The sequence below is a fragment of the Gouania willdenowi genome, chromosome 10 (assembly GCF_900634775.1).
Source record: "Gouania willdenowi chromosome 10, fGouWil2.1, whole genome shotgun sequence".
Lineage (NCBI taxonomy): Eukaryota > Metazoa > Chordata > Actinopteri > Blenniiformes > Gobiesocidae > Gouania > Gouania willdenowi.
In genome coordinates, this window is record NC_041053.1 from 17,913,584 (window position 1) to 17,927,049 (window position 13,466).

The 13,466-nt window shown below is 36.4% G+C and overlaps 1 protein-coding gene across 11 annotated transcripts in view; it reads left to right on the top strand.

The window, feature by feature from the left end:
- The window catches only part of LOC114470848 (uncharacterized), a 90,401-nt gene that overhangs the window by 31,160 nt on the left and 45,775 nt on the right, over positions 1 to 13,466 (top strand). For 4 of the 11 annotated variants that reach the window (XM_028459187.1, XM_028459188.1, XM_028459189.1 and 1 more), the window contains exons 1-5: positions 6,632 to 6,820; positions 6,905 to 7,159; positions 8,430 to 8,744; positions 8,829 to 9,083; positions 9,160 to 9,264. In XM_028459187.1, coding sequence (XP_028314988.1) covers positions 6,667 to 6,820; positions 6,905 to 7,159; positions 8,430 to 8,744; positions 8,829 to 9,083; positions 9,160 to 9,264 — 1,084 coding nt within the window. In that variant the 5' untranslated portion in view covers positions 6,632 to 6,666. The other 7 variants (XM_028459194.1, XM_028459191.1, XM_028459190.1 and 4 more) reach the window with 5 other exon arrangements.

Consider the following 13,466-nt stretch of genomic DNA (forward strand, 5'->3'; position numbering starts at 1 on the left):
ATGTACCCATATCTGTGGGTAAGGTCATTTTTGTGTGCGTGAAGCACTTCAAGGATGACTGCTTCATCAACCTCCGCCAGTATAAAGAAGGATTTGCCGAAAGACTTTGTCTGATTGAGGGTTCAATTCCTTCTATTTTTGGAGACGACGAACAGAGCACTTCGGTAAGCTGTAAATAACGCTAAAAAGTGTGATGATAAGACGTCCCTGTCAATGTTTTGTTAGCATAAGCAGTTGCACGGTCTTCATATGTTAGCACTGTGTGCTCGTTTTAGATCCTTGATGATATGGCCTACGTGATTTAATTTAAGTCTAAAGTTTTCATTAGTCATTTCATTTTGCCGTTTTTGTCTCCGAAAAGACTGTATTAAAATGCATTTTGTGACGTTAGCTTGGCGCTAGCGTTAGCTCAGTGCTAGCGTTAGCTCGGCGCTTGTGTTAGCTCACTTGTTAACATCCATATGAAGACGTTGTTCTGCAGGTTCATCATCTTCATTTTCATCTCGCTCCGCCGGGTCTGACTCTGGCTCGAACATGTAAGGCTGGATGGACAAGTATTCCGTTGTTGACATTTTGTAAATAACGTGAATAAAAAGTTTCTGCGCCACTACATATTCGTATCACTTCTATCAAACTACAAAAATGGCCGATCAGGGTGGAGTTGAACCGAGTGTCACCTCTACAACCTGGAGAGGGGGCGGGGTATGGAGTGTCTCATTTGCATTTAAAGAGACCGCATCAAAACGAGTTGCTCTCAGAAGCACATCAGAAAAGGGGTAGAAAAGGGGCCTGTGGAGCTATAATAATGAAGAATTCAGACCCAAGCATTGCAGTTCCGCTTTATATAGACCACAACTGTATGATTTATATGTAAAAAGGAAGGATTTAAAAGCATGATTTGTCTCCTTTAAGCCACTATAGTCACTGAAGACTGAACGCACCTTTAGAACAGGCTCATATTCCTCAAACACCGGCTTATTTCACCCATAAGGGTGAATAAATCACTCTCTTCCGTTTGGTTGTCATGGCAGTTTGAGTAAATCTCTGATCCATTGATGATGGCTTTTTATCACGAGCGTGCACATAAGTAACCCAAGGTTTACATACTCAGGGTTGATTGACCCACTTCATACCAGCTGTAATGGAATCCAATACCCAGAGTTTCCCATCGCGGGGCATGTTGACCCAGAGTTTATGGATAGACTCAGAGTTTGTTAACCCTCCTTTATGGAATACCCCTCAGGTCACAAGTGATAACATAGTAAATGACCCAGTACTGAACTGAGGCAAAGCCTCTCCATTTAAACACAGAGCAGTTAATTGCAGCTGGTGAACAATCACCAGCAGCTGGTGCCTTGCAGGAGAAAACTGCTGGGAGGGAGGCCAAGAGTTCCTGCCTTCCCTACAAAATAAAACCCCATCCTGACAACTTGAGTATTGAAAACTAGTACTTTTGCCACCTCTGGTTGTCTGCATGTATGCTGTAATACCAGTGATCACTGGCTGTTAAATTGTAAAATACACCATTCTTCAATGGTTTAAATTTCAGTGTTCAATGTTTTACTTGATGAACACCTTTGTTTTAGTTTGTAGATTTGCTGTCGCCCCCTGGTGGCCCAGAGAGGCCCTACATTTATTTTCATGACTAAAAAGTGAGTAATGTTTGGAGCAAAAACCAACAAAAGATCTTGGAGAACATGCAAAGTTCACTGAAAGCCTTTTGTCGGGGAAGTTACGACATAGCTAAACTGTATCAAAAAATTTAAAAAATGAAATTAAAATTAAAAGTTTAAATAAAAAATTCCAAACAAAATCAGTAAAAACGTGCTGGGACTGCATTAAAGATCACATTCTTATCACAGACTAAATATCACTAATTAATATGACACTATTAAACAGAGACATCACTAATATCAACTCTTACACAATGGAATATTTAACAATGAAACCAACCAATAATATTTCTGCAACTAATTATGTCAGAAATCTGAAATTTTAGGTTTCCTTCTGTACTTGCTTAGTTACTAATTAATAGAGACAATTCTGTAGTGGTTAAAATTTCTGCCTCAAAGCAAAAGTGCCTTGGTTTGATTTCAGGTTATTTGGGGTCTTTATGTGTAGAGTTTGCAGGTTCTCATTGCTTTGTTTAGGTTTTCTCCAGGTTCTCCTGTTTTGAAGGAGTGACAGCGACAGAACAACCATAATTAACTTAAAGTGGAATCACGTGTTTACAAGATCTGAGAATTATTGTATGCAATAATAAACCAGCCACCGATTCAGATTTAAGTTTAATTCTGAATTAAATTTGTATTCGGAATTAAGTTTAGGAGGTCAGTTTAAGAGGAATTCTAAATTAAAGGGGAATTGAAGCTCCCATGTACACATGGCCATTTTTCTTGTTCGTCCCACCTGATATCAAACTGGGATGTAAATGGCCCCTGATGTGGAGTGCAGTTTGACACCCCTGCTCTAAAATGTCATTGAGAAGACAGATGGGGCTGTAACCTAATGATCTTCAGCTCACGGTTAACACAGAGCCGTATAGAGAGAAAGTTGCAACAAAAGTTGACTATTACAGCACAATTTGTGATGAGTTTTGAACGGTAAGAGACGTTGAAATAATTCCATTGGATATTATTATTATCATTATCAGAGTATCTAAACCCATTAACGTGTGCATTAAAGCATGTTAGTGGATTTTCCTCCCCTAAACTAGTAGATTAAGGGATCATTAGCAGATAACAGATGAGGCTAGGATATGCTAACGTTACTGGATAAAGTTAGCAACACACAGCCTTAACTACAAGGTTCAATTTTATTAATGCTGCAGCCATTTCATCCAACAATGAAAATTAGAGAAAATACTTTTAAACGTGATTTATTTTTGCTGTAGTAAATTAAATACATGAGTGGATGAATGAATGAATTAATCATCATAAAAATAATTAATTAATTAATGCCTGAAAATGTGCCTGCAGAGTTTACTTCACACACAAAACTCAGTTTTATCTACCCACATAGGCTACATACAGTGTCTTCATTTTTTAAAAATTTATTTTTATCAAACAGTAAGCTTTTTAATTGTGTTATTTGTGAAAAATGCAAATGAAGTGTTTGAATATGATTACTTCACAGATTTTTTTTATAGTTCTACATTTATTTTGAGATCACTCCTGCTGCCTTTGGCTAACCATTTCTTTCTCCTCTCTGGTTCGGTTGGGAAGCCATACATTTTCACTCATTTTTCTGAGCAATTGGAGCATCCCCATGCAGCACAGCATACCATGGTGGCGACTACATGCAAGGACACCACGTATGAAAGGCACAGACAAACTGAAAGACAAGTTATTAATGTCTCTGACTTTGTTAGACATTTATTTAATGAAGTCATCTTGGTACATAAGAGCATAGTCAAAATATAATGTGTTATTTTATATATGTATAACATAATAACTATGTTTTCAATGTGTCCTGTCTTGATGTGGAGTGTTTTTTAATGATATCGGAGAGTCAAAGATTACATTAAATCATTAAGATTACATAGAAGAATACGTAGCCGCATCGACTGCTGCCGCCCACTAGAGCTGTGCGTCAACAGGACGGCCATCTTGGACTGGTGGCAATCACTCCTACAGTGTATTACATCTATAGAGGAATGATGTGCTTACATTATTAAAGTTGTCATAAATCGCTCTATTCTCAAGCAATTTTCACGAGGTTTGTCTGACAAACGTCAGACATGATAGATACTGTAGATAGATAGAGAGATAGATAGATAGATAGATAGATAGAATTATTGTTATTGTTATTGCTATTGCTATTGCTATTGCTATTGCTATTATTATTATTATTATTATTATTATAACCATTACTATTATTACTATCCCTATTACTATTATATCATGATCATTATTTATTTTAGCCAAAGAACTGAAATATTCAAGGATGTGGGTGTGAAGTTTAAAGGTAGGGTAGGCGATTTTCAAAAGCTAGCATGATTTTGAATATAGCCTCCCTGATGGCTCCGCCTTTACCCCCCTCGCCCCTCCCCTCTGTGCTCTGTCTCACTCACATGCACGCACACAGCTGCTGCTGAAGCAGACCTCAGCTCATCACTTGTATTGTGTAGAAACTTTGTTGTCTCATGTCTCATTCAGAAGTGAGTAAACAATAAACTTTACCATCATATATGTTAAAAAACGTGACCAAAAAACTCTGTTTTAACTCTAGCAGATGTGACGCGCTTTCAGTGAGAGCTCGTGCATGTGAGGGATCGAGAACGAGCAGGGAGACAGGGAGACGTGATTGGTTAAAAAGTTTTTTTCCATTGGTTGAAGTTATTACAGATTTACAGCTGCTACAGATGATGGATTTTCTTCATTCCTTTTTCAGAGCACATAAGTTCTTAATTTCTGTCAGGACATGAAGACAATTTCAATCAAAAACTTAAAAAGGGTATCTGGAGGAAACCGCCTACCCGAGCTTTAAGTGTTGAGTGGTAAAACCAGCATTTGAAATATATCCAAGCACCTTGTGTCACAGCTACATGAGTGATGTTTTTAAAAAATTAAACAGTTTGGAAATCGGTTCAAAATGCAACGAATAATTCTACTTAGAGATTGAGAAACAGCTCTTTCTGTCGTTATGTCCATGTACTGCTGCCTCCACCACCACCGGTCCATGATGGCGGTGCTGTTGACGTGTCCCTCCACAGTTGATGCGGCGTCTACGTATATGATGTCTATGCACGTGACGACCAAGGCATTTTGAACTTCCGTTGTTGCAACTCTCTCTCTATATGGCTCTGAGCCCTCCTAGTGGCAGGCTCTGGGCTCTGGGTTAACATCGTCAACCCTTAAACTGGCCACACCTTTGTGTGGTATACATCAGTTTCTAATTGTGACTGTTTCTATTAATTGTCACACACACACACACACACACACACACACACACACACACACACACACACACACACACACACACACACACACACACACACACACACACACACACACACACACACACACACACACACACACAGAGCTAGTGTTGAAAGAGGAAGTGTGACAGATATCCCTTCCTCTTCTCCTCCTCACACTAAATATGTTCACATTTAAACTAGTTCTGCTGACAGGCTTGACACACTCCTCTCAGAGGTTGGATGATAACAGCTCACACTGCAACGTGCACAAGTTCGCTTGGATTAAAAACAAAAAACAATCCTGAGAGGTGCTGACTGTGTCCACTCACACATATGGAAGCTGTGATAGGACTTCTGCTTGTGTTGCTCCAAGTTTCATTTGGTGAGTTTTTAAAAAAAATGTAATTTGTGATCCATGACAAGTTTTGCAGGAGTGTTATTATTGAGTAAGATATTATAATGGACGTTCATGAGGCCAGAACTCACAGAGGGACAACACCAACACTGACTACCGACCCAATAATAAACAGAAAAACAATAACAGCCGACTGGAGTTCCAACTCATGACCCTGGGTCTGCAAACCCTACACAATACTTGTACACTCAAATTGTTACAGACGTAGGTGAAGGTGATGTATTTATAATAAATGATAGTCTTTAAGCAGAATCCAACATTATTTCTATGAAGAACAATACCTACAAAATAAAAGATTGCATCAAAATGTTGATTAACTTATACTTGGGCCACCATTTATGTTAAATAATTCGAGGATTAAAACTAAGGGGCCATAGACCATATGATGTCCACCTGACTCTAATTATTGAGTGGGTCATGTATTGATGTAACATCAGAGTTTCTGAACAAAAATCATATAAAAATTGGACAGGCAAACAAAACTTGGTCAGTTTTGTTTATTGTTGCACTGTTATATCAGTCATTATACAAAAAACACCAAACCTGTGAATTACATTGTTTTGTCAAATTGAAAATTAATTTACCAAGTGAGTTATGATCAAGAGATGATGGTTAGTTGCAAAAATTCTATGTTAAACACAATTTCAAGGTTATAAACAATAGATTAAAGATCATATAATGCTGTAATGAAATTAAAAAAAAACAAATGTAAACTAACACAATGGGCAACCCTGGCCTGTACTGCCAGGAGGTTTAATATTGACAATTTGTTGAGAACCATTTGTAAACAACTTAAATGGAAAAGATATTTGATGTAATAAAGTTATATCTTATAGTTGTATCTGCTCAAACTCTAGATAAATTAAATATACACACATGTTAATATTATTGTAAAATGACACATTGACTGTTAATTTACACTCTTTTAAAACCACAGTCTAAATTTGATTTATATTATACCGTGAAGAAAAATCTCAGTGTTTTGCTTGTTTGATGTTGAAATGATTTCAATGAAAATGAATCTAAAACTAACTTTCAAATCATAGAGAACACTTGTTTGAAACAATTCACAATGAGAACCTTTTTAAGAAAAACATATTTGTAAGGTGGAGTTTCAGAAAGACATGCAAAGTAACAGATCAGACTGTAATTCTTTTGTGTTGCAGGTGTGGAAAATCACTGTGATGGCAGACAGAATAACGCTCAGTGTTATGCAGCTTTGGATGGATCTATATTCATCAGGCTGATGGACAGCGCTGTAGAAAATCATATATACATGTGGTTTAAATATACAAGTAAATTATTGGTAGTGAATAATAAACGTGTTATAATGAATACTTTAGAGAAGAGAGCAGATTTTACTACACAAAATGGTATTTATAGAATAAATCAACTAAAGTCGAGTGACAGTGGCCAGTATCGACTTGAATATTTTGTAGATGGGGGAAAAAAAGAAGAACGGAAACTAAATTTGTCTGTTCAAGGTCAGTTTTTTCTTTTTGGTTTGTCCATATAGAGTAAAGTTTACACTCAGATTATAAATAATCTGTAAACAATCTCTTACACAGCTCCAGTATCTTCTGTCCAGCTCGTCCCTACATGTCTTTCTATGGGGGAGAAGAAAGTTTCCTGCTCCTCTAAAGGGGACAGTCTTCTCTACAGCTGGACTCTGGATGGACGCCCTCTGACAGACTCTGACCTCGTCCCAAAGGGCAGCAACACCAACATTATTCACCTGAAACTACAAACTGTAGGAAAACTGGTCTGTCATGTCCAAAACAAAGTCAGCAAAAGCTCTGGTGAAGTGACGTTAACCACTTGTGGTGAGTTAAAAAAAAGATGAACGTAGAACAGGATTAATCAAAGCATGCCTGATAAAGTGCACGTCTTTGTTCCCAGGTTACATCTTCATACACTGCACTTTGTCCAATGGGACAGACATATTGCAGTGGGTGCTTGAGGCCACTAACACATTGTGTATATATATATATATATATATATATATATATATATGAAAAACACCACATAAAATGACCAACAGACAGACTTTTATTCTGCTACGTTTGATAAAAAAAAATGATCTTGTATCATGTTTTCCACCTCACACCAATAGCAGAGACGTAATTTGTTTGTTGATGACGTTTCATTAAAAGGATTTTATAACATGCAAAATAAACACTTTACTGGCCTAAAAAAAGTTGTAAGTGCTTTTGCAAAAGTGTCAAATGGTCGAAGTTCAAACATCTATTGTTCCTCACACCAGCCTCACAGTCTATAGTCAGTCACCAGATTATCTGGATACTGATTGGACTGTAACACCGCTACCAACCCAATGATAAATAGAAGAACAATAACAGTCAGCTGACTGGAGCTCATACTCATTAAGAAAAATACCTACAAAATAAAAGATTATATCAAATTGTTGATTAACTTATACTTGGGCCACCGTTAAAATTGGACAGGCAAACATAACTTGATGTCAGTTTTGTTTATTGTTGCACTGTTATATCAGTCATTATACAAAAAACACCAAACCTGTGAATTGCATTGTTTTGTCAAATTGAAAATTAATTTTCCAAGTGAGTTATGATCAAGAGATGATGGGTTAGTTGCAAAAATTCTATGTTAAACACAATTTCAAGGTTATAAACAATAGATTAAAGATCATATAATGCTGTAATGAAATTAAAAAAAACAAATGTATACTAACACAATGGGCAACCCTGGCCTGTACTGCCAGGAGGTTTAATATTGACAATTTGTTGAGAACCATTTGTAAACAACTTAAATGGAAAATATATTTTATATGATAAAGTTATATCTTAGGAATCTGCTCAGATGGGCTCAAATTCTAGATAAATTAAATATACAAACATGTTAATATTATTATAGAAATGATCCTCAGTGTTTTGCTTGTTTGATGTTGAAATGATTTCAATGAAAATGAATCTAAAACTAACTTTCAAATCATAGAGAACACTTGTTTGAAACAATTCACAATGAGAACCTTTTTAAGAAAAACATATTTGTAAGGTGGAGTTTCAGAAAGACATGCAAAGTAACAGATCAGACTGTAATTCTTTTGTGTTGCAGGTGTGGAAAATCACTGTGATGGCAGACAGAATAACGCTCAGTGTTATGCAGCTTTGGATGGATCTATATTCATCAGGCTGATGGACAGCGCTGTAGAAAATCATTCATACATGTGGTCTAAAGATACAAGTAGATTATTGAGAGTGAATGATAAACACGTTATAAATACTTTAGAGAAGAGAGCAGATTTTACTACACAAAATGGTATTTATAGAATAAATCAACTAAAGTCGAGTGACAGTGGCCAGTATCGACTTGATGTTTTTGTAGATGGGGTAAAAGAAGAAGAACGGAAACTAAATTTGTCTGTTCAAGGTCAGTTGTTTCTTTTTGGTTTGTCCATATAGAGTAAAGTGTACACTCAGATTATTTATAATCTGTAAACAATCTCTTACACAGCTCCAGTATCTTCTGTCCAGCTCGTCCCTACATGTCTTTCTATGGGGGAGAAGAAAGTGTCCTGCTCCTCTAAAGGGGACAGTCTTCTCTACAGCTGGACTCTGGATGGACGCCCTCTGACAGACTCTGACCTCGTCCCAAAGGGCAACAACACCAAAAAAGTCCACCTGAAACTACAAACTGTAGGAAAACTGGTCTGTCATGTCCAAAACAAAGTCAGCAAAAGCTCTGGTGAAGTGACGTTAACCACTTGTGGTGAGTTAAAAAAAAGATGAACGTAGAACAGGATTAATCAAAGCATGCCTGATAAAGTGCACGTCTTTGTTCCCAGGTTACATCTTCATAAACTGCACTTTGTCCAATGGGACAGACATATTGCAGTGGGTGCTTGAGGCCACTAACACGTTGTGTGTTGACCCAACAACAGCCCCTATGGGTAAGGAGCCTCCCATTGATTCAGTTACTGTCACTTCTACCAATGTGACAAGCAGCAGCCATGACCTGTGCTCATATTCACAAAGCATCCTAAGGCTAAAAGTAGCTCTTAGTGATGTCACTCTTAGAAAAATCTTAGAATTCCTCAAATTTTAAGATTTTTCCTGGTTAAGATAAAAGTAATTCACAAAGCTTCCGAGGCCCTAAGAGAGCTCCTAAGGAGTAAAACTGTTAATAGTAGTTAGGAGGACTTTTAGGAAGCCTAAAAGTGTCTTAAACAGACAGAAACAGAGAGTGGACGGAGCGATATTCTCTGTATGTTTCATGACAGTGATTTAATAACATGCTACCAGCTTGTATTTATTATTATTATTATTATTATTATTATTATTATTATTATTATTATTATTATTGTGTTTCTGGTTTGTTTTAGTTTTTTCACACTATCCACCAAGTTGTATTGTTTATACTTTAACTGGCAATTAAATTATTCAGATTCTGGCAGTTCTCACACAGCGTAACGTAATAGCAGCCTTGTATTGCTGCGTGATTTGTTTGCTGCAGAGCCGTATATAGAGAGAGTTGTGACAACGGAAGTCCAAAATGCTTGACCGTCACGTGATTCATGTAGACAAATTTGTTCCCCGGAAGTTATTGGCGGGTCATTCAAATCCACTGATTCCGAGTGACATAACTGGGATTTTCGGTCATTTGTCATCAAGAACTGCACTGATTTACAATATTTATACAGTTCCATGAATATTTTTTTTTTCCTAACGTAAATTAGTTTTAAAGATTAGTGTAAACAACTAGCTTACCTGCTTTTTTGACATAGTTAAGGCCAACATTAATTTGGTTAAAAATCGTGTTGATATGTATTGTATACAGGATGTATTGCTTTGAATTTTCTTTAATGTATGGCATTAAGCGCATTCACATCCCAATGTTTATTGAAATACTAGCCGTACTAGTTTATTTTCTTCCATTTCAGTAATCCCATGGTAATTAAGGGCATATGTAATCTTAATAATTTAATGTAATTTTTGTCTTTCCAGATATCTATATTTTCAAATACCATTATATATATATACATATAAACACTATATATACATGAATACATAACATTTACAAATTCAAAATAAATGTCTACTTTTTTGTTTTGCAAAAGGCAGAAATATATCTTTAGCTTGCATGTGCAGAAATCTGAAAAATGGGTTCATTAAAAAACACACCACATCCAGACAGGACACATTGAAAACATATTATGTTTATACTTATATAAAAATAGAAGTTAGATTTTTACTATGCACTTATGTACCAAGATGAATTCATTAAATAAATATCCAATCTCTAATTGCTCTGAAAAAGGAGTGAAAATGTATGGCTTCTCAAACGAACCAGAGAGGAGAAAGAAATGGGAAGCCAAAGTCAGCAGGAATATAACTATAAAAATCTGTGAGGTAATCAAATATTCAAACACTTCTTTTGCACTTTTTTTTCACAAATAACACAATTGAAAAGCTTACTGTTTAATTAAAAAAAATGAAGATATGTAGCCTAGGTGGGGAGATAAAACTGAGTTGTGTGTGTGAAGTAAACTCAAATTATTCTGTAGGCACATTTTCAGGCATTAATTAATTATTATTATTAAGTCATTCATTCATTTCATTTACTACGGCAAAATAAATCACGTTTAAAAGTATTTTCTCTAATTCCACATTGCATTAATAAAATAAATTGAACCTTGTGGTTAAGGCTGTGTGTTGCTAACTTTATCCAGTAACGTTAGCATATCCTAGCCTCATCTGTTATCTGCTAATGATCCCTTAATCTATAATATACAGGGGTCATCCACTAACATGCTATAATGCACATGTTAATGGCTTGAGATACTCTGATTAATAATAATAACATCCAAAATGATTATTTAAACATCTTACCGTTCAAAAGTGCATCACAAACTGTCTAATCCGCTCTAGCTTCATTGGCTGCAATAGTCATCTGCTCGTTTCCGTGGAACGATTGAGGCTCCATGAGCCGCAATTGCTGTAAAAAAAAAAAAAAAAAAAACCACCAGTTGTCGTAACTCTCTCTCTATACGGCTCTGGTTCGCTCCATTCTTTGTGTGCTGTAATCTCGCCCTCGCTTTGATGGCAGCAGGTAACAGTGATTCACACTCGTATCTTGTGCCACACAGGAGAGGGAACGATGCATCGATTAGCAGGGCCAGCAATCACAGTAATCACTGACAGCTGTGTCTGCCCCACCATTGAATACCATAGTATCAAATACATAAAGTGGTAAAATTACCTACAATAAATAAATCAATGTAATAATCGGCATGTGAATGAGGTTCAAACATTTTAGCCTGTGTACAAATTAATTACATTCATTTCATGATTACACATTTCTTAATGCAGTCAAGTATGATCAGTTGATTTTATTCTCCATCCAATAGGAGCACAGAGAGCTTTTTTCCTTGTCTTTTTTTTCTCTCTCTAACAACCAATCACAGATTTTAGCAGACTGCATCATACCAGCAACAGGGTCAACCACACCTCCTCACTAAGATAAAAGTTGCTGTCAACTTCTTGCTCAGAGTTGCTCTCAGAAACTTCCTGAATCAAGTTTAAGCTAAGAATCCTTGCTAGGGTTTTTTAGGCCAAGTTAGGAGTTCTCTGATGGAACTCTGAAAAGCTTTGTGAATATGGGCACTGGATTTTAGTAAGTCTACACTTGCTGCTGCTGCTGACCATTGAGGACTCATCCTATACCTGTTTTTATGAGACTGTCTTTTTCTAACCAGGAACTGTGCCTCTGGTTAGGATTTCACTCTCTGCTCTGGTCTGTATCTTCCTTTTGGCTTTAGTCGTGATCAGTGTTCAGAAGAAAAAGCCAAACAAACCAAAAGGTATGAAAATGTGATGCTTAAGCACTCACAGGCATACACACACTCAGGATAAAAACTGTGACTGTACACATGGTGATGGACGCTTAGAGAAAACTCATGAATTCTCATTGAAAAATGTATGAAACAGTTTGTCGTTAACTCCTCCTAAACGTTTGCCTGATTTTGACAAATCAGCTATCAAAACGTTCAGATATTCAGTTTATAATTTGTAACTCTTGAACTTTTTGAGTTATTCAAATGTTTTTGAAACTGCGTTGACTTTTTGGGTCAGATCCCATTTTCAGAGTGAACAGCTTGTTAAGCTAGAGTGGAGCTGCTCCAGTTTTTACCTTCAAATCTTTGCAAACAAATTACAAACCATTCAACCTTTAACATGTTCAGCAAATACGTTCAGTCCAATTCAACATTTTCAACCTTTTTGCTAATGTTAAGCTATTGCAAGCTTAATGCTTAGCTAATGCTAGGTTAATGCTTAGCTATTGCTATGTTAATGCTATTGCTTGGTTAAAGCTAAATGTGTGCTAATGCTAGGTTAAGTGCTAATGCTATTGTTAGGTTAATGCTATTGCTTGGCTAATGCTAAGTTAGTGCTAATGCTATTGCTAGGTACATGCTATGCTAAGTTAATGCTAATATTAAGTTAATGTTTTTGCTAATGCTAGGTTAGTGCTAATGCTAATGTTAGGTTAGTGCTAATGCAAGGTTAATGCATGCAATGTTGATGTTATTGTTAGGCTAATGCTAATGCTTGGTTAGTGCTAATGCTAAGTTAGAGCTAATGCTTTGACAATGCTATTGTTAGGTTAATGCTAATGCTAGGTTAATGCTAAGATAATGCTCGGTTAGTGCTAATGATAGGGTAATGATAATGCTAGACTAATGCTATTGCTAGGCTAATGCTAGGATAATTTTAGTGCTAGCTAATGCTAGCTATTTCTAATGCTAGCTAATTACACTTATAGTATCACAAGGGTCTGCTTGAGTCTATTGTAGTGAACCACTGCTAACCCCTACAACCCCTGTGTTGTCTTTTCACGCTTCCCTCATATGCCATGCAATTGATAAATAAGATGTACTGTAGGTTTAGTGCAGGGGTCGGCACCTTTTAAAGTCATTTTTTTTAGCCCCTTCTACAAAAGAACAGTGGACTAAAAGCTGATAATCACTATCAATAAATAAATAATATTAACAATAAAACTGGTACACTGCACAACAATGCAGCATAGCACAAATGGATGTTATATATACATATTTGATCATCTTCTCACAGACACACACACACACACACACAC